Source organism: Diaporthe amygdali (genome assembly GCF_026229845.1).
Source record: "Diaporthe amygdali strain CAA958 chromosome Unknown NODE_1_length_4327563_cov_65_473760, whole genome shotgun sequence".
Taxonomy (NCBI): Eukaryota; Fungi; Ascomycota; class Sordariomycetes; order Diaporthales; family Diaporthaceae; genus Diaporthe; species Diaporthe amygdali.
Window position 1 is genome coordinate 675,267 of NW_026517021.1, and position 20,577 is coordinate 695,843.

At 54.5% G+C, this 20,577-nt stretch overlaps 6 protein-coding genes across 6 annotated transcripts; 4 read left to right on the forward strand and 2 right to left on the reverse strand.

Annotated features, from left to right (window-relative positions):
* Window positions 1-116: 116 nt before the first annotated feature.
* J7T55_005768 (c6 zinc finger domain containing protein) lies at window positions 117-2,441 on the forward strand (the record flags this gene model as incomplete). The annotated part of the gene is made up of 2 exons (XM_053136947.1): window positions 117-130; window positions 188-2,441. The coding sequence occupies 2 exons, from the start codon at window positions 117-119 to the stop codon at window positions 2,439-2,441; spliced, it is 2,268 nt and encodes a 755-aa protein (XP_053000539.1).
* Window positions 2,442-2,867: 426 nt separating this feature from the next.
* J7T55_005769 (het domain protein) lies at window positions 2,868-4,181 on the reverse strand (the record flags this gene model as incomplete). Its single annotated transcript, XM_053136958.1, has 1 exon — window positions 2,868-4,181. One exon carries the CDS (start codon window positions 4,179-4,181, stop codon window positions 2,868-2,870), a length of 1,314 nt encoding a protein of 437 aa, XP_053000540.1.
* A 2,968-nt stretch (window positions 4,182-7,149) lies between these two features.
* Window positions 7,150-8,517, forward strand: J7T55_005770 (uncharacterized protein; the record flags this gene model as incomplete). The annotated part of the gene is made up of 1 exon (XM_053136969.1): window positions 7,150-8,517. One exon carries the CDS (start codon window positions 7,150-7,152, stop codon window positions 8,515-8,517), a length of 1,368 nt encoding a protein of 455 aa, XP_053000541.1.
* A 1,801-nt stretch (window positions 8,518-10,318) lies between these two features.
* On the forward strand, window positions 10,319-13,110 carry J7T55_005771 (ubiquitin-conjugating enzyme family protein; the record flags this gene model as incomplete). The annotated part of the gene is made up of 3 exons (XM_053136980.1): window positions 10,319-11,940; window positions 12,188-12,532; window positions 12,591-13,110. 3 exons carry the CDS (start codon window positions 10,319-10,321, stop codon window positions 13,108-13,110), a joined length of 2,487 nt encoding a protein of 828 aa, XP_053000542.1.
* A 228-nt stretch (window positions 13,111-13,338) lies between these two features.
* On the reverse strand, window positions 13,339-15,181 carry J7T55_005772 (disulfide isomerase; the record flags this gene model as incomplete). Its single annotated transcript, XM_053136992.1, has 4 exons — window positions 13,339-14,557; window positions 14,620-14,829; window positions 14,934-14,941; window positions 15,026-15,181. The coding sequence occupies 4 exons, from the start codon at window positions 15,179-15,181 to the stop codon at window positions 13,339-13,341; spliced, it is 1,593 nt and encodes a 530-aa protein (XP_053000543.1).
* Window positions 15,182-19,165: 3,984 nt separating this feature from the next.
* On the forward strand, window positions 19,166-20,534 carry J7T55_005773 (uncharacterized protein; the record flags this gene model as incomplete). The annotated part of the gene is made up of 3 exons (XM_053137001.1): window positions 19,166-19,382; window positions 19,449-19,979; window positions 20,041-20,534. The coding sequence occupies 3 exons, from the start codon at window positions 19,166-19,168 to the stop codon at window positions 20,532-20,534; spliced, it is 1,242 nt and encodes a 413-aa protein (XP_053000544.1).
* Between the last annotated feature and the right edge of the window lie 43 nt (window positions 20,535-20,577).

A 20,577-nucleotide genomic window follows, 5' to 3' on the forward strand; every position in this document is an offset into this window, starting at 1 on the left:
GCGGGTCACATTCCTCGAAATCCGCTACATCGACGTGATCCTCGCTCTTCCGAGCACATAATTCACCGCCGTTCGGTGGAAAAGAGGTAACACAAGGCCCGTGGCAATCCACCGAAATGGTCGAGCTCATGTATGATGATACGCTGGCAACAAGCAAGGATTAAATCGAGGGCTGATTTTCATTTAGCAAGCGCCGAGAAATTCGGTCCAACGTGCTGCTTCCATTCGGCCGCCGCGCCATGGCGTCGCGCAGCAACGGCAGCAGCGTCGACGCCGGACGTACCCTGAAGAGGAGGAAGACGCGCAAAGGAACGCGGAGCTGCTGGGCATGCAAACGGCGTAAGGTGAAATGCACATATGCAAGTCCCACTGACGACGTGTGTATCGGGTGCGCCCGGCGCTGCTTGGATTGCTTGAGCCAGGAGTTTCCAGAGCAGGACCCCGGGCCGTCATCCAAAAGCCGGCTGGTGGGAGACCGCATCGGCCGGCTGGAGTCCATGCTCCAGCAGCTGGCCGAGCAAGTAGGTGGTCGTGTTGCTTCTCCCAGTCCACCGTCAACCCCGGCCAGCATCAGCATATCACTGCCACCCACAATGACGGGCTCAAAGCACCGAACGCTATCGCAAACATTGCTCGCGGCCTACCCGTCACCCCGGGACCTGCTTAATATCGGAAATGCGGGCGAAAAGATGGTGCTCTACTTGCCCCTGGCACTTGTGTCGCCATCGCATCTGCTCGAAAAGCGGGTGGCACTCGAGTGGGAAAAGCTATGGGGAGCACAACAACAACAACAACAGTATACACCAGAAACACATCCGGTCCTCATTGCCCGACAAATGCTCCTGCTTGCTAGCGTTCTTCAGCACCTGCCTGCTGCGCAATCTGCAAGGAGCAACAATAGCTACCGGCAACTGGGAGAGTTGTCCCGAACGCCGCGAGCGCTGGCGAGACGGTTAGCAGAGGCGGCAATGACTTTGGTGACAGCGCACGATAGGTTTACCACCAACACTCTCGAGGGCTTGGAAAGTCTGTGGCTTGAGGCCGTGTATCACGAACACAACGGCAGCCTCCGCCGGTCCTGGTTGGCATGTCGGAGGGCCATTTCCGCAATACACCTCATGGGATTTCATGGGCGCCGGCATACTCCGATGGTACCTCCGAGAACGATACTACAGCAGCCGGATGGCGAGACGGCAGACTTGCAGCAGATGTGGTTCCGCCTCGTGTACAGCGAGCTCGCATTATGCTTGGCGTTAGAGATGCCGCCCTCAGCCTCTTGCCCGAATGAAACTTTTACGTTCGTGGCGGACTCTGTCACAACAGAGGACAATACAACAGATACAAGCAAGCTTCACAGGCGACACGCTGCGATATCTGGTCTTTTGCTCAGACGGAGTGCGCATGATCCCACCTTCGAAGACTTAGACGCCGCGCATCAGATCCGTACCGAGTTGGAAGAAGCCGCGAGTGCGATGCCGAGCGGATGGTGGCATACGCCCAGCCTAGACAAATATGCAAACGACGAGGCGGACGACGAGAAGCATCTCTTCGGAACAATAGTGAAGCTCAGGGCGCAGATATTCCATTCACACCTTCTCCTGCTTGCTTATCTCCCATTCATGCTGCAGGCAACATGCGGTGAGGCCACCATTACGGATAACTCGGCCAAAAGGAATCGTCAACACCACAAACACAACATCGGTAGTAGTCGCGATATCTGCGTCGAAGCCAGCCGCAAGCTACTGAGCCGCTTCATCCATCTTCGGTCCTGCGAGCGCACCGCAGGCTACTTCCAGCTCCTAGACCACTACGCTTGGCCGGCCGCCGTGACCTTACTGCTCGCTCATCTTCTTGACGGCCGCCAAACGATGCCGGCGTCGTCCCTGGAAGGTCCCGACCATCAGCAGCACCTGGCGGATCGCGCCATGGTGTCCGAGGCGATGGAGAGAATGCGGCTGTCGGGAGACGAGAACGAAGATGATGGAGACGAGGACATGGACTATTACGCGGGTTCTGCCGCAAAAAGCGGTACAGAAGACGTGTTGGCCCGGTTGCTGGCGCTGGAGGCCAGTGGTGACGCCGTCGTTGTGACGTACCGTAAGTCCGGCGGAGCATTCTTGGGGAGCAACACCGCAGTTCTTGTAGAGGAAGACCAAGACGCTCTTGTGCTGCTCATCCCGTTCGTTGGCCTTGTCTCCATCGCACCACGGGTTCAGCACGGGAGCGCTGAAAGGGAGGGCTGTTCGCTCCTCTTTGGAGCTATGGGCTGCTCTCCCATCGTTCTCGACGATGAAGCGGGACCGCAGGGCTCTGATTCTGACGAGGATGGAGAGCAGGAGGAGGATGATGATGAGGCAACCCTGACGAGAGCCATACAGCTGAGGCGTAGTGCTAATTGGCCAATTGCGCCTTATATCAGGTTTACGCTGCGGCCGGTCTAGGTGGCTGTCCCGGCGAATTTTTGTTGTCAATTACTCCGGCGGTTCGTGGAAGCTCTCGGGTGATTGCCCCCCCCCCCCCATTTTGACGGCTTACCATTGCTCGATGGGCGGGAGTGGGGCGGGAACGTGGTGTGGTGATGTCATCTGGGGTTGGTTCCTGATGATATATGCGGGTCCTGATATTCGTGCTGGGAGGCTTTGACTGTCTGCCTGCTTTGTATTAAGGCTTGGATTAAGGCTTGGAAGGTCTGATATGGATCCATTTGGCACGGAAATCTGTATATATCACGGGGTTATACAATCATGAGCTGAGGACAAAGTGGCTGCTGAGATTTAGACCAGTCCCCATCTACTGTTGAGTTTTTTCTGTCTGTAATCGGCTCCGGTCGAGCACTCGGAGCTGCCAGCCGAATGTCGGCTTCCTGTTCACTTCCCACCCTGCTTGCCTCTTCCCTTAAAAGTGGGGTGTTTCTTCGGATCCCTCTTGAGTTCCTCCATGGTCTCGACATATGGGGAACCGTCGCCCTTCTCGATCTTCAAAGCATCGATGGCCAAGGCGGCATACTTAACAGCGCGCTGGTCGTACCCCAGCACATTGAAGTTCAGGGCAGCCAGAATATACGCATTGGCGATGCGGCAGTGAAGCCTTTCGTCTTCGTACAGCTTCACCAGATACGTGATCAGCCCGACGGAGACATCGTTGGAGCTGTTCTTGAGATCCTCTAGCTGACCCTCGATCCACTTGATCTCTTTGAGGCGGGTGTCCGACTCGACATTCTCCTCAGCAGTGGCGCTGCAGTGAGGACAGGTGCAACCGAAGCCCCAGTGGGATTGGGCGCGCTCCTGCCTGTCGGCGCGATGGGCTAAGGGGTCCAGATAAGTGATGGTGATCTCCTCGCCGGCCTTGATGGGTCGCACAGCGGTAGTGATATGCATCAGAGTTGACTGGTCGACATAGTATGCGGCGTTGGGGCGGCAGTCATGGTTGGTCTTGCCCACCTCGGGGAAGGCACCGTAGTGTTGGCCATCACCGCCGCCCAGATCGAGCCGGAAGGCATTGGTGGTGAGACGGGCTGCGACGGGGTGCTCGTCAGGGTTGTGGGCCATCTGTCCCATGAACAGGCTCGCAGTCTGTTCAGGGAGCGATTCCAGCGCTAGATCGAGGAGGTGTTTTTGCCCGTCCTGATCAGACTCCTGCTTGAAGTCCTGGTGGATGAGCAGGACAGGGGTGTGAGCCATGATGGGATCGCCCCGGGAGAGGCGATGGTTGGCAATGACACCATTTCCTTTACCCTCGACCTCTGCGACATGGAAGGGCAGGTTCTCGTCTTCATTGTTGAATGAGACCTCGAATTGATGCAGCAGGTCCCCGACCTCCTTGACCTTGGCAATGTTCTCGGCAGTGGTGATGGCGGCGATGCCTCTGCCGCCGGCGAAGCCTTTGCTGGAGTAGAGGCAGTAGGCGCCGACACACTGGTCACCTCCGGTCCATCTTGGGGGCCCGGCGAGGCTGTTGACAATGTCGGTGAGGTTCTGCTGTCTCAGGACGGGACAGACGAGGTCTGGGGGAACTAAGCCCCACCAGCATACGTCCGAGTTGTCGAAGGCGACCTGCTCATGGAAGAGGGCGGAGGCGACCGGAGATGTGACCAGGTGCAGGGCTGCCAGCAGCGATAGCGACACAGAGAGGGACAGCGACAGCGAGAGTGACAGGGGAAATGCAGCAGCGCGAGAGAGCATGCTTCATTGAGGCTAGCTGGCCGTGGGGGTGGCCGGCTACGAGTGCAGTGGATGCAGTGCGTGCGTGTGTGTGATGCTGCTGATGACAGTCGAGTCGCGAATCTGGCAGCTAGCTAACCAACAGTAGCTGGCTGGCTGGCTGGGTCAGGGTGAGTGAGGCGAGTGAGACCTGGAGCCAAGGTAAGCTCGGGCCGGGACTCCCCCAATTGGCACCACGTTTCATGGGCATAATGTCACAATGACACGGCAGGCCGCAGGCAAAAAAGAGCGGCAGCATGCTCAGGCAGTCAGGATCATCATCTGGGCGCCACACGGAGATCTGCAGAGGGACATCCCGCTTAGCGAGCGAGCCTAGCACCCGCCTGGCCGCCTGCATGTGCATCCGCCCGGCAGATCATGGCATGTGGGTGTGTGGATGTGCCGACGACGACACCTCCAATACATACAGACTTGGAAGTTTGATTTGGATCCCATGGACGGAGGTCCTCACCGACCTCCTGTCGCACGAACCAGAGAAAGATAGCCCCATCAGCTTTTGATTGATGGAATGGTCTCCGACTGACTGATTGATTGATTGATTGATTGGATTCTGCATTTTGTGCATTTTGTGGCAGTTGCGATTGTGAGAAATGCCATAGTGACGTCAAGCGCCAGTCACAGCCGGAGCATTTCGACCTGAGGTGGCCCGTGCTCAACCTCGACCTCACCATCCAGACCGTCACTGTCACCGTTAGTGTCCATGTCAAACCTGCCTATTGTGCGGTTGTGGTTAGCGCTTCCTGCTTCCCTGCTGAGCCAAGACATTGCGGCTGCTTTCTTTCGAATCAACTGAATCCTCCACGATGCAGTTTGTATCAGCAACACTGCCAGGCAGTGGCCTCTCTTCTGTCAATGAGTACTTGCCCAGCAGCTGCAATTCTACCGTTGAGGCTTGCGACAGCTGTCAGGGCAGAGCATGACATGGCATGGCATGGCAAGTGCGATCACTGTCGTACGGCAGGACGTAATCCGCAGCAGGGATCCACACACTGCACCTGCACCTGCCCCCACATCCACATCCACGTCCATATCCACAATCCACGTACTGTATTTCTGGAGCTGGCAACAACGAACGAACGACTCCAGTTTCGTCTTTCCCCAGCTGTGCGCCAGGTGCCTGGATGGCAGAATAGATGGATCCTCGCATCTCCCAGCTTGACGGTACCGTAGTGCCTGCGTTCCTGAGTCCATACTAGCAGACTAACGGCTGACTGGCTGTGCTGCACCGTTCCGTCCGATCCATTCGACTGGGGCAAGCACAGACACCACCACCACACCGTCAGTGCTCTGGCGTTCCAATGTCGCTTCCTCCACCTGCAAACGGAGAATGCGAGCGTCGGCAACGCTACTCCCCTATCAGCATCTGTATGCTTAACATGCCATGGCATGGGGGTAGCAGCAAATTAGCAGGAGCAGGGTGGCATCGGATGAGCTGCCACCTGCAGCATCGCTGCAGCAAAGCACGGCAAGCTTCACAGAAAACAAGCATTACCCATACCACCCAAGCACGTCCCAGCCCCAATCTGTCATCAGCCTTATGACACAGCGACACGCGGCATAACACGCATCGACTCCCCGGCTGTCCGGCCGTTCTCCTACCATGATCGTTGAGGAGTCTTGACGAGTCTAGGCCATTGGCCTCGACTACTGCATGTACAGCCACTTATCTAATGTGGTTTTATGTCTCGCCTCCCCAGCTCCCACCCCAACGCCTTGACGCATCCCCCATCCACGCCATCCGCCCAGCCCGGCCACAGCTCCATGTTCGAGCACTGCCGCTTAGCCGCCGGCCTGCGTCATGATTGCACGGGGAAAACATCAAGCTCTGTGCCTCCTTACACAGTCTGTCAGTCTGTACGCAGGATCTATCTAGCGGCCGTAGTCGTCTGCTACTACGGCACAACTGGCCCGCCAATGCGAGTACAGCTGCCCAGGTACTGCCTTAGCTTCACTCTAACGCTGTCTGTCATGGGAAATCCTCGCCTGATCCATCTGGGCGCATCCTATCTCAGCAAGAGAACCCAGAGAGGCAGCGAGCTTGTTCCAAGCTTGCCTGGGGTGCAGCTGTCCGCCTGTTGGGATGACGGCAGGACAAGCCTTTTCTCTGTTTGCCCCTCCCTCCTCCTGAGTCCTCTGCTGTGGCTTTTCTCCTCCTGCTTTTCTCCTGTCGCAAGTGGACGCTACCTATCACGTCTCTTTCGCCTTCTTCCACTCTCTCCCTCCTTCTCACCCTTTGATCCTCTTCCTCTTCCTCTTCCTTCTAGCTCGGCCCCAGTTCCGGTCCCAGTACAACGTCTCCCACGCTACCTAGCTCTTTCCGGACTTTTTCCTCCACTTGTACTTGTGGATTGCGCCTCGCCTCCTTCCTTCTCAGTCCGGAACGCGTACTAAGACTCTGAGACCAGTTTGTCTCTCCTTCTTTGCTGCTTGTTTATTCGTTGCCTCGGATCCTTCATCGCAATCTGCTTGTCTGGGCCAGCGCAGTCTGCTGCCTGACATCTCCATCCGGACTGTCTTAAACTTTCCCTACCGGTGACATCCGCTCGGGCCCGATTTCCTTTCCGCTGCTTGTAATCCAATTCGTGCCTCTGACGTGAGGCAGCGAGTATTGTACTCGTATCTCAGGGCCTCTTCGAGTATCCCCGTCTGGTGTTTTCAACCACGAAGATCAACAGCGGCCTGTCCTGGCCCAGATTCTCTCAACTCCATCCACAGCGTGCGACCAGGGGACAGTGATAGGCAGTTCACACCAGTGCCCTGATTTCATTGGCACAGATGTCGCCTCACTGCAACCTGCTGGATCTTACCTTACTACACCAATAGACGCCTATATTCTTGGCCGAGCTTGTGCGTGGGCTATCCTATCACAGGAGCTGAAGCGACCGGTTTTACACGCAGCACTGCTGGCGGTCCAGATATGTCGGTCATCATGACTTCTCGCCGACACTTCAACTTCTTCGTCGTCGCTTGTCTCTTTGTCCTGTTCATCTTCTTCCTCCGTGTCGACTTTGGTGGCAAGAGCGTCGCGACGCAGGTCAAGGGCGACGTTGGGAGCTTAGTCGACGGCCTCCGTGCTCCTTCAGAACCTAAAGAAAAGCCCAAGCCGACACCGAAATACAAACCGACGCCAACCTATACTCCACCTCCAATCCGCGATCCGTTCCCCCTACTAGCCACATCGACACCACCCCCTATCCCGCAATGGAATAAGCCTCGGCCAGGTCTTCACAAGGAATATGACTTGCCTATCCCACCTCCTCTGCTCATCGGCTTCACTCGCACCTGGCCCATTCTCCTGCAAGCAGTCGTCTCTTATATTACGGCAGGGTGGCCACCAGAGCAGATATATGTCATTGAGAACACCGGCGTTCAGATGGCTAACGCTCGCGGCCAATTGTCACTTCAAAACCCTTTCTACTTGAACCACGCGCAGCTCAAGAAGCTCGGGGTTAATGTTGTGCAGACGCCAGTGCTGCTTAACTTTGCTCAGCTTCAGAATTTCTATCTATCCATGGCCAACACACACAACTGGCCTTATTACTTCTGGTCTCATCAGGACGTGCTCACTCTATCCTTCGAAGAAGGGTTTGAGGGGGTCACGCCACCATATGACCAGCCAGGATATAAGACAGTGTATGAGCTTGGCTGCCAGTGGCTCGACGAAGCGCGGAAGAAAGACGATCGATGGGCAGTGCGATTCTTCGCATACGATCACCTGGCGCTAGTCAACCCGAAGGCCTACGAGGAAGTTGGGGGATGGGATACTCTAATCCCATACTACTTGACTGACTGCGATATGCATAGCAGACTGCTCATGTCCAACCTGAGTATGCTCGACAGACACGCCGGGACGGTGACCGATACGAGCTCCGCACTGAACGATCTCCTGGCATTGTATCGCGACCCCACACTCGCGCCCGATTTTACGGACCCAAATCCACCCGCACCAAAGCCGAAAGAAGACGCCAAAGTAAAAAGAGCACCAAATCCAGAAGCCGACAGAGCTGAAGATCCAAACCTGGCATATTACCACTCACTGCGGCACGTATCGGACCGCATGTTTCACTACAAACACGGCGACCGAGGTCGCAACACCTGGCAGCAGGGCCAACACGGCGGCATAGGCGAGCCATTCTACTATTCGGCTGAGGGGCTCGCGGAGGCGATAGACGTCCTGACCGAGGCAGGGCGCGAGGTATTCCGCCGGAAATGGGGCCACCGGGACTGTGATCTGATTTCGGGCGCGGGCCTGAGGCCGAGCGACGCGTGGCGCGTCGAGAAGGATTGGTCGGACTAGTCTCCCGGCCAGGTGGCATGGAGCCCTGAGTGGAGCTCTGTTCTGGGGAGATATAAGCGGGGCGGGTATGGTGACGGCCATGGCTGAGTGGCCTTATCGCAGTAGGACTCACCGCGGTGGTTCCAAGGGCTCATCGTGGAAGGGAGCGTTTTACTGTGAGGGCCGCGTTGAAGCGGTGGTAGAGGAGGGCATGTTGTAATGACTTCGGTGGCTGTTTCAGGGTTTGGTTTGTTATAGATGGATGGCATGGAGTTCTCGGTGAACCATGTGCGAACCAGGCAAGTCTTGTCTGTTGTTTCAGTTCCTCTTTAAGCATGGGAGAGGCAGAGGCGTAAGATACCACATCGAGTTAGGAAGCATTTTTATTATGACCTAGAATTAATGAATGAAAACAGAATGCTGTGAAAATGTTGAAATTGTGTTTGCTACGTGTTCAATTTCATGTGAATCATTCATCGGTAGCCAAGAACTCCTGACAGGTTTATTGGGTTGCTTGTATGCTTGTATCCAGGAACACGCAAATTCTATATGTGTGTGACATATCAAGGAAAGCCGCTGATATTTGTTTCATCTACCAGCTTTTGCTCTATTAAATAGGGAGGTAATATCCTTGTTGGCGTTCTTGATACGAAATGTAAAACAACACCTACATGTAACCTCTGCTAGGTGCATGTACGAGCAAGGTGTCTCATTCTTGTTCTCAAAGCGGTCATCCAGTAGAGCGGGCGGTGTCCTGCTGCTGATACTGCAGCTACTGATGAAAGTTGAATACCTGGCAACTGTTTTGAACTTCCCGTGCTAGAGCATCACCTCTTACCACCTGAGGTTGTAGCTGCGGTGGTGATGAGGGGATGGAAGAGCCCAATCTCTTCTCAACGCTGTATCACTGGTGTCACTTTCTCAATAGCTGGTAATTGACTTCAATCTGGTAAAAGGCTCTTGCAAAACTTCATCCCTGAAGCTGTGGTGGCATAATATTGTAGTTTGCAATCAATTCGGACTTGGTCTCTGGTGATTCCAATTACACAAATCTTGATGAATGCCCATTGTGTTCTCTTCGCGAGGTCATCGTCGCAGTCTGGATGGAGGACAGAGAGTTATCTCACAAACAACTTCGATCCTGATGTTCACATTCTGCACAAAAAGGCACAATAAGCTGCTCAAGTCACAGCCATTGTGTTTGTAGTGCCCACTTAACCAGCCATTTACGCAGCTGGGCAGGCCAGCCCTTCGCGAAGATCTCGACGACGCCTACCTACAAATTGAGCTTGCCTACCCACATACCTGCCACCTGTACACAGCAGTTCCTTTGACCAAAAACCTTTTAAGCCTCCTCAGATCGGACTAAGAATCCGTGACTGAGTGGAATCTTTCCTTAATTCAGAACCCGAATTGACCCTCGCTGAGTTCCTGTGCTGCACAGACCATTCGGCGACTTCGCCACGGCGAGGCTGGAGACAAGGCGCGCTGCGAGGCTCCGGTTGTCAGCCGAGGGTCCAAAAACCCCGACCCCGAAGAAAACACACCAACTACTTTTTCGAAGCTCTTTCTGTGTTTGTTTCCATTGATTTCAACTTTTCTTCACTTCCTTCCAAAAGTCCAACAGCTTCCTCAACAAAAGCTGAACCGTTCTCGAGTCCATTCCTACGCACCCTTCTGCTTGCCTTTCGCCGAACACTCTCTATTTCAGACAGGTACGTTAATTTAATCGCATTAGGAAGCCCATGAACCCTACAAATTCGCTGACAGATTGGTAGAACGGAAGCAAAGATTACGATCAGCCACAAACGGCACTTCCACGATGTCCTCCGCCGACTCAGAGTCTATTAAGGCACAAGCGCCTGCTGCGCTTCACAATCGGCTCGGCCGTGACGTTTATGAGATACACAACGAACCATACACAGGCGTGCTATTCAATCTCCAGGACGACTCCCTCAAGAAAGCGTGTCTTGTGCTGAAAACTTCTCGCGGTGTTGTACACACGACCATGCAGTTCAAGCCTGATTACCCGCTCAGTGCCCCTGTCGTACTTGTCGACAGCCCGGATTCGCACCCAGATTTCCTCAACGCATCTCTCTGCGTTCTGGTCTCCCATTATGGCACGGATTACACCCCTGCGTACACCATCAAGACCATCGCTATCCTTCTGCTAGCCGAAATCGCCGCGGAGACTGCGGCCAGCGCCCAGTTCCCATGGCGCTCATATCCGAGGGGCAAGACTTACGAGTGCGACCATTGTGGTCTGGGCACGTCCGACTCTGGTCATTTCGAGCTCGCTTTCACGAACCGGTGGAATGAACTCTATACTACCCCGACAGCAACCAAGAGATCTGCTATTCCCAGATCCTCAAGCCTGCAGGCTCCAGCAAAGACTATTCATGGCCTTCCAAGTGAGATACTTCTACTGGTCCTCAACCATCTCCCAGTCGAGGACATACTGCGGTTCAGCAAGGCATGGGGTCACATTGACAGAATCAATGAGAAACACATGGTCATTCGCAACCGCGAGCTGCAGTGCTTCATCACCAAGGAGGGCTATAAACAGTCTCCACTCGGCATCGGCCTTCAGTTCAGCAACCCAAGGCTGAGCGACACGATCTTTAAGCTTATCACTAATGTGCACACTATGCGGTCGGTCCCATCGAGGGACGCGAATGATTACCCAAGGCTGGAGCATCAGACCACCAGTCTCCTACACCCCTCGGACAAGGCCATACAGGCGCTCTTCTCACTCTTTCACATCCTCCTCTGCCTGGCAGTCGACAAGCCCGAGTGCATCGAAATTGCAAACAATCTGGTCAAGTCCTTCCAGGCCGGCCAGACCTCCGCCAAAGACATACCTCGCCTGGAGCACCTCGTCGTAGCCCTGCTGATATCCGACGTGGAGACGGACGAGAGCTTCACAGCCAGCCTCGTCACGGAGGTCATCACACGCAACGTACCCACCCTGCTCACGGCACACCCGGGCCTCTCCTTCATGGAGCCTGACGACGCAGCCTCCACGTACCGGATCGGGCACACCTTTTGGGGCAGCCTGACCCCGTACAGGGTGCTCATGTTCGCGCACCTATTCCAGCGCGTAGTCCGGCCCGTCGCCACGGGCAAGACGCTCGAGCAGTCCCGCGACGCCCTCTTCGCGGAGCGTGGACTCCCTCACTCCGCTACGGCGGCTGCCCTTGCCGACGGGCTAAGTCAGATCCGGGGGGCCCGCTCGTTCGACGGCCTCTACCGCTTCATGGGCCTAGAACCCATAATCAACGCGCGCACCTTCTCAGCCTTCCTGCGCCACACCGTCCGTGCCAGTATGGCCCAGCGGGACGCGCAGCAGGCGCCGGACCAGCGCATGGCGCTCGTGCTGCGCTGGGACGCCGAGCTGTTTTTTGGGCTGCCGAGGACGGAGGGCCTGCCCCCTCGCCCCCACTGGTCCTCGTGGGCGGCTTGGGTTATGGCTTGGTGGATGGGCTGGGTTCCTCGGAGGAGCTAGGAGGCCCCTGATTGTCGATGCTTGGATCGACGCACGGGAAAGTGCATAGAGGACACCAAGGGGTGGGTCTCTATGCACACTCCACCAGCGTGCAGCATTCACATTCACATCAAGCCGGAGAATGTGCTGCTCGTTGATATGCAGGCATTCAAGAAGCCGGCCTCAATTTTGTGGCTTGCCGAATAGCGTCTCGACAAGCTCTACCAACCCGCGCGCAACACTTCGGAGACTCCACAGCACTCCCTCCGAGTTTCCTGGACTATGCCAGCCTGGCATGCCCCCAGGTGTCCCAGTTCTCGTGAACAATGACTTGCGAGGTATTGGACATCAACTTATCACCATCAGTCACGTGTGCAATACGCTGCAGAACAAACTCGAGCAACAAGACCAGGCATACTTCAGCGACCAACTTGCGCAGCGAGCCGCGTATGAGTCTTCTCTGAATGCAATTCATGGTCAACTAATCATGGCCAATGGCACAATTGACGATCTCACCGAGCAGCTTCAACAGTCGAGGAAGCTCATCGCTGAGTGAACAGACAGCCTTAGTGATCGCGGCATCTTCTTGGGGCTAGTGAGGCCTTGCCAGCGCGGAGCAAAAGCGCGCAGGGGCCGGATGTGTCGACCCGCTGCTCCAGAACGGAGCAGAGCTCAACGCAGAGGGCCCATTCGGTTTTCGCGTTGCTCACATCGGCGCGGACCGCGGCCATCTCGATCTACTTCGCATGGTCCTCCAGAGAGGCGCAAACCCCAACGCTGTTTCGAGGTCTGGCGACACGCCCGCCCATGTCGCCGCCTGGAAGGGCTATTTAAATTGTTTAAAGGTTCTCTTCTATGAGTTCCAGGCCGACCTGCGCGCATACAACGGCAAGGCATTTCCATGGACTATTCTCATTTTGTTTAGATATGAATCTACAGATTCACATCCTGTCTCAAGCCCGGAAGGCATGCCGGCGCCGAGACCGATGTTGGTGCTGTTGAGGCTAATACGACCGACGCCCGACATCATGACAGTGGTGCTGAAGATGAAGACTAGGCTGAGAGTTCTTTTCAAATTCATTCAAAAGATGCCAAAGGCCACAGTTGATAGCATCAAAAGGCAATTGTAAAACCAGAAAGTATTCTTTAGACTCTAATAACGAAACCGATGATTGGTATGCTGATGAGACCCGTCCCTCAACGCCGCTTAAAACCCCCACGCGTGATACAAAACCGCAAAAAAGGGCAAGGCAGCATGTAGTCTGCTGCGTCAACAAGGCCATCAAAGGCCTCCCCTAAAGACTGCCAGGTATAATACTGATAACCAGACGAAGGAAATAAGACATCAACAAAGCCTTCTACAGCTCGTCATGGATATGCTTGACCGGCGTGACACCAGACAGCGGCTTCTCGTGCAAATCGTTCCCATTTCCGATGGGGACCTGCTGCGCGCCGCCATCCACCACCTGCTGGTCCTGGATGACAGCGTCAGCGCCGTGACGGCTGTGCTCCGTGACAAACTTGACCAGGTCGCTGTGCGTCCTCTGGCCCTCGTACGAGAGAGGGTTCGCCTTGTCGTCAGCCCTGTAGAGGCGCACCCACGGGACGTAGGGCACGTCCTCGGGCAGGTCGTTCTTCATGATGTCCATCTTGGCGATGACAACATTTGACGCAGCCGAGCCGCTGCCGTACGTGTTCGCGAGTGCGTCGTAGACGGGCGCCAGGGCCTGGCAGTAGGGGCAGTCCTCGCGGAAGTAGTACAGGAGGACATCCTTGCTCTTGTCGAGGACCACGCTCTCGAAGCTGTCGGCCACGACGGTGGTGACGGGCCCGTTCTGCACGGCGGGGATCGGCTCGGACTTGATCATGGGCTTGAGGCGGCCGGCCAGGAAGTCGTCGGCGAAGCGGCCGATGTTGGCCGCCGACAGGTCCTTGGTGCTGCCCTGGGTGGTGTATGGGTACTTGCCGCGCTTGGCGCCGTCGTAGATGGCGAAGGCCGGGAAGTCCTTCTCGGCGCCGTTCTCGAGGTGCAGGTAGCCCGCGAAGCCGGCAAAGTCGGGCGTCTCAGCCGTGGCGAAGGTCAGCTTGCCCTTGAGCTTCTTGGCCAGGGGCCGCAGCTCGTCGACGACGGCTCGTCGGTCGTCATCGGAACGAGAAAAGATGAAGGCCGTGGGACCGTTGTGGCCGGAGACGTAATTGCGCCAGGTGCTGAAGCCTAGCTCGCCGATGAGAGGGGTGTAGGTGTTCTTGGCAAAGGTCTTAATGGCCTCGATGTCTTCGATGTCGCCCTGGTAAATCTCCTTGCCCTCGCCGTTGGGCTCATACATGACAATGGCGGGAAAGCTGACACCTGCTGCTGCTGCGGCCGCGGCGTCGAAAGTGACGCCGATAGGGTAGTCCTCGTGGAGCTTCTCGGCAGCGGCCCAGAGCGCCCCCTTGGCAACGACATCGTCTGCAGCAAAGTAGCCCACCAATACGATCTCTTCCTTCTCCTTTCGGAGGAAAGCATCGTGAAGGTCTTTAGTGGCAAGAGGATTGACGGTGGCTAGGACCTGCTTCTTCACGAAGTCGACGATGCTGGAGTGTGATTAGCCTAACGTGTCTCGTGATTCATCATGAAGTTGGGACTTGATTCTTACGCTGAAGACCTCCTTGGGCCATCATACTCGTGATACAGCTCACGGCCCTCCTTGAAGATCTTGAGGGTAGGGAATGCCCTGATCATGTAATCCTGGCAAAAGGTAGCAAACCTGGTGCAGTCGATCTTGGCGAGCTTGACATCGATGTTCTGTTCCCTCAAGGTTTTGGCGGCAGCCTCATACTTGGGAGCAAAGGTCTGACAATGCCGACTGTAGTAAAGGGTTAGCGGGTGAGCGGAAGTGCGGCTTGGGTGGCTGAGACAAAGGGGTTGCAGCTAGAGCACCGCACAGCGTCTGAAGGAGGAGAGACTCACCACCAGGGCTAGATATCAGGGAGCATTGGTTAGCAGGCGTCTTTGTCGAGCGGCATTGGGATCCAGTTAGAAGGCAGGGGGCGAGTACATACGGCATAGAACTCCGCCATGACCACATCGTTCTCCTTGATGAAAGTCCTGAAGCTGGTTGGCTGCAGCTCGATGGCTGACGGGGTCGAGGGGTCCTCGGCGACGGCAACTGCTGAGAGCCCGAGCAGGCCGAGGGCGAGGCGTGTCAAGAGCCTCATGGCGGCGGCGGCGGTAGCACGATGTGAACTATGAAGCTATAGACAGCAAAGGAATGAAACAAGGATACGGAACAGTCAAGTGGTTTGCTGGCACGATCTGCGCAGCGGTCGAAGTGAAGTCAAGTCAAGTGAGGTCAAAAAGAGAGTGAAATGTGAGAGTGATTAGATAAGGGATAAGGAAAAAGGGCCTTTGAAGGATGAAGGACCAGGTTGGCGGGTCGCGGGCGCGGACGACGAGTTCCTGGGGTCGCTCAGGAGGCGGCAAGAAACGTCCCAGAAGAACCATGAGACGTGGCCAATTTCCCGTTTCGGCCACAATCTACGGCGGTACGTACCGAGGGGCTGACGAGCGCTTGCGCAGCCTCCGTTTCAAGGGAGAGCCCTAACCCTCGTGCTTTACGGAGGGGTTTCCCAACTCACGAGGCAATAAACGGTGGCAATTGGAGGAAAACGGTGAAATTGTTTCGAGAGCGTGCACATCATATGACAGGCATAGATCTACCAATATGTGAATCCATTTCAAATGCACACAATCCATAGGGCGGACGTTGGCAGGCCAAAGCGGTCAGAGGTCGCAGCCCAGGGGGTTCCCCACTGAGGGTCAAAGGGGCGGCTCTACTGCATGAGGTATGGACCTGATTTCAGGTCCAGCTCTGTACACAGTAGGTCCAAGTAGGTCCAGTAAGGGGTACAAAAATAGCCCGACGACCCACGCACCCGCTGACATAATCCTGCCCCTGATTCTTCAACGTCGGTGCTCGGAGTGGCGAATCATCTTCGACCTCCTGCTTTATCATATGACCTGCCCACCCTGACAGCCTGACTGTATTCAAGGCAATCAAAACCATCAATTACTAGCTATCTAGTCATGGAGCGGCTATGAATTCCATATCTCACTGTAACCCAAGCGTCCCTCTGAACAATTTAGCCACAGCCTATGCTGCCGTCCACGCAGTACGGAGCTTTATTCTCCGAGGTCTTGGCTCGCTTCTGCCGTGGCTGTGGCTATGCCCTGCATCTGCCGCGTATCAATAGGCATCGCATCCTCAGCCAGGACGGTGACCAGAATGGTGTTTTGTTGCTCATGTGACTTACGCACCGCCTATACTTGGGCACGTATTCCAGGTATCTCTTGGCAAGACAAGTTCAAGCAGATCATGTCACCGCCAACGTGGACAGACAAACAAGCAAGCATCAGTAATTGAACACGCGAAGTCAGTTTAATTTAAACAAGCCCGACGGCAGCCCTAACCATATTCTTTGTTCCGGCTTTTTGCTGGGTTGATGGATTTAAATCGAGAACTTGCAAACCATAAAGTCCTAGCTGCTGTCCATCACTCATGACCAGCTATGCTTGCAGAGGGGCCAATTCCGAATACGAGCAGCTAGAAGCTTCACCAAAGTACATTTGTCAAGCAATGTAGCATATCGGCAACTCCTCAATACTTATCATACGTATCTGGTATTGAAATGTCATAATCACAACACCAACCCGCAAACTTAAGCACGATCCCAAGAGATCCTTGCGATATAAATCCCTATTGATGGGTTGATCTCTCTCTCAGGGCTTTAAAACCAAATTCTGCCCCGTCATGGCCAAGCTGATCACTAGATTCAAATTCTAGCGGAGCAAGGTAGCTTGAATGGGGGCAGGGAAGTAGAAATGGACGATTCTCCTTAGTCAGAAACCACAAACAAGAAACAAGCAAACTAGCCATTTGATATTCCCAGAGGCTATGACTCGAGTCGAACCATATCAAACGATTTTATAAGCCTTTTCCCACAGCGTCTCTGCCTCGAATCATCGCTTTAGGACTGGTGGCAGGCAGTCCAAGGTGCACAGGTCTGGAAGAATTGGCTCGTGGTATACATCACCGTCTTGTGACTGGCCCATAATGCTTTATTGGCTTCCTATGATGCCGCCATATGTTCAATGGTCTGTGGAACCTGAGGAACGCCTCGGCTCTGCTGCTCGGTCAAATCTGAACGCTACCAACACTGGCCCGTGTGGGGTAGGAAAGTGTGTTCGAAGTTGTTAGTGAGACGACTCTATTGAAAAATAGGTGTAAAAGGAACAAAGCGCTGTGCTCTTGGTCATTAAGCATCATCCGAGTTCTTCTCCGGTGTGGGGACGTAAGTGACAGTCTGTTTGACGGCCTCGATTTGTTTCCCGTGGACTCCGTGGAAGGGCGGCATTTTGGCATACGAATCATTCACATCTATGATCCAAGAGCAGACTCCCACGGGCGTTCCGTAAAATGTTATCGTGACTCAAGCCCGGGCTGTCGTGGCACATGACTAACGCAGGGTTCTGCTCCAATCAAGTCCCGATATCCTTTCAAACTCATCACCTTTCTGAGCACTAGATTTGCTATGGCTACACCCGTGAGCGGCTGTCACTACGGATCGCTGGGTGATCTTTCAGGAGATCTTTCTAGGGTTAGCCACTGGCTTCATCAAGCGGCAAGCTTTCAAAGCCAGCCCAGGCCTTCTGCACCTAAATATTATTGTTCATGTCATATATGAAGGCTAAAAGAAAATTCTACGTTCGAATTCCACGGAAGCAACAGCTTAAAGTTCGCCAAGGAGACAGGCTCGTCTCGACCATGATGCATCGTTTGTGCGGATCCGTATGCGTGAAGATCAGTACTTCTGCAGCGGACCACTACTTCAAGTCGCATTGAAAGACTTCCTTTCGGGTTCTTTCTATTGCTGATCCTTACTAGATATGTTACATGCACTTCACGGGACAATTTGCATCCGATGAAGCATATACCGCGGTGGCAGTAATCCACCACCTACTTTCTGTCGCTACTACATGTCATTTTCCACGGCTGCCTCTGACAACAGGAAGTTCAGCACTTTATCACCAAGGACGCGTAGTGATCCAGGCCACAGCTCCCATATAAACACTGAACAGTAAAGTGGGTAATGAGTACAACTGCTGGACAGATCCATGGCCTCGGTTACGAAGATTCCGTAGCCCCGGGTGCGTCTCAGTGGTGTGAGGAGCACAGATATAGGCCAGTGATGCACGCGACTCGTGCCAGGAACAAACAGACGAACGGGGTCGCGGCAGTTGCTATGACTTTCGTCGGCGCCGTCACCATACCGAGCAGAACATCGGGGAAATCGATATTTCCGATCACGCAGGAACCATCAACATTCAGCAACTTACTGCGACATCAGAGATTGTTGACGTGGAAAGACCAGGGTGCAGGTTTGTGCATCCTCGAGCGACATGTAACGCTGTCACTATGTAAGATAGTGGCTCCATTTTAGTTTTCATATCTTAAATGACCCATTTAGTTGGATTCGATGCAAGCGAAAGTCTTGTAATAGCCTCCTGTGAGCCTCGAGGCGCCATATCTTACGGCGATTAATTTCAATTGCCGTCAATACGTCAAAGTCTGTGATGGGAGATCTCGAGTCATAGATCTGACTTTATACTTTCGAACCTTGCCTCAGATATTTCTACCTGCTCGAGCATCTGATATGCGAGTCATACTAGTAGCAACGTGTAGGTGTCACCAGGATGTACTGTTAAACAACCACATCTGTAAGCGGCAATGTTTCGGAAACCCCCATCTTCTTGGACGGCGGTAGCCACCCTGACCACAGCATATATCAGACGACACGCTAAGCGAAGTATAATAAGCGGGTGTGTGCCATTTAGGATCGGAAACATGCTACCGCATGGCAGCGCCCATGTGTCTCCCTCGTCCTAAAGCTTGACGGGTGTGGAGCCGCTCAAATTCAAATTATAGACGCTATGTCGTGCACGATGCAAGCTTTATAACAGATTAAACAGCCCGCAGAACCTGTCCCGACGGTCAATGACCTGAGGGGACTCTTTCGCACTTTGCACAAAACCAACCCTAGCACGTGGGATGAGCAACTTTCCACAACCCCCACCTGTGCGCCCCTGGATCCGTGAAGGAGATCATCAGCTGGATCGGTGACCACCCCGGCACGCCTGCAGTAATGAGCTACACGGGCCGAGGCCTCAGCGCCGAGGAGATCGAACAATACTCTGGGGACAAGGTTGTCGCGACATCGATCATTTTTGCGATCTTGACATCGATATTTCTGGGTCTGCGTTTCTATTCCAAGAGCCTCATGCGCTCCCGTTCTGGCTGGGATGATATATTGCTCGTGGCTGCGTATCTTTTCAACGTAGGCCTGTGCGCTGTTGGTATCGGTAAGTCCAGGTTGACGATAGTGAGATATTTATCCATCTGGGATGTTTCGGTTGACCCTGCTGTAGCGATGACCAAACTCGCCGGCGTAGGGCGGCATGAGGAATGGGTCAGGTTGAACGACCCCTCTCAGATTGTCCGCTGGGCGCAGTTCGTGCTGGTGTTCCAGTTCCTCCACTTCACCGGCGTCGGCCTGCCGAAAATAGCAATTCTCTTCTTTTACATCCGAGTGTTCAACTGGAAGGGTAGGATGCTGGCGACCTGTTACGCGACCATGGGACTCCTCGTTGCTACCTGGCTGGCGTGTGACCTCGCCGCTTGCTTCCAGTGCAGACCGCTCGCCTTCTGGTGGGATAATGCCATTCCGGGAGGGACATGCTTCAATGTTCAGAATTTCTACCGCGCGCAAGCCATCACGAGCCCGATCTTGGACACCATAGTGCTCATATTACCTGTGAGGTCGATATGGGGCCTAAACTTGCCGGAGCGCAAGAGAATTGAGTTGCTACTTGTGTTCGGCGTGGCAAGTGTTGGGCTGGTAGCATCCATCGTCCGCGTTCAAATTTTCTTTACTACCGCCGCCTTCAAAGATCGAACTTGTTTGTGGCCCCTCGCCTCATTCGTCCTTTCATTATCTAGGTGACGCTGATCTGTGAGTAGGGGCATCGGTGGACCTCTGCGGCTGGTCTGTCATTGAAGTTGGAACATATATCATTACAGCCTGTCTTCCTGAAATGAAGCCATTGGTACCTTTCCTCATGCCGACGCGACTGGTGGCCAAAGTACGGAGCATGATCACGATCTCAAGTACCGCAGGCCCCAATCCGACGAAAAAGGCCCGCCTACCAGACTACCAGACCGAGCTGCCTTCGCTTGTTACTCACGACAGCAACAATACAGGGCCTTGCGAGCGTGAAGGGCCCTGGGATGGGACATTTCGGGATCTAAGACACTCGGTGTCTCAAACTGGCCAGGAGGAAGTAAGACCGCATAAACAGGAAATAATTGAGAGAACAGAATGGGAAAGTGATGGAGGCTTGACGATCCTTGTCACTCGAACTACTGAGGTGACCGTTGATACGCTCGGTTCATTTGACAGACCGTGGGAGTATCTAGGTCCGTCGATCGGAAGTCCCACCATCGGAAGCGGGTAAATGAGAGACAAATACAATCGAGATACAGCTGCAAGAAATTTAA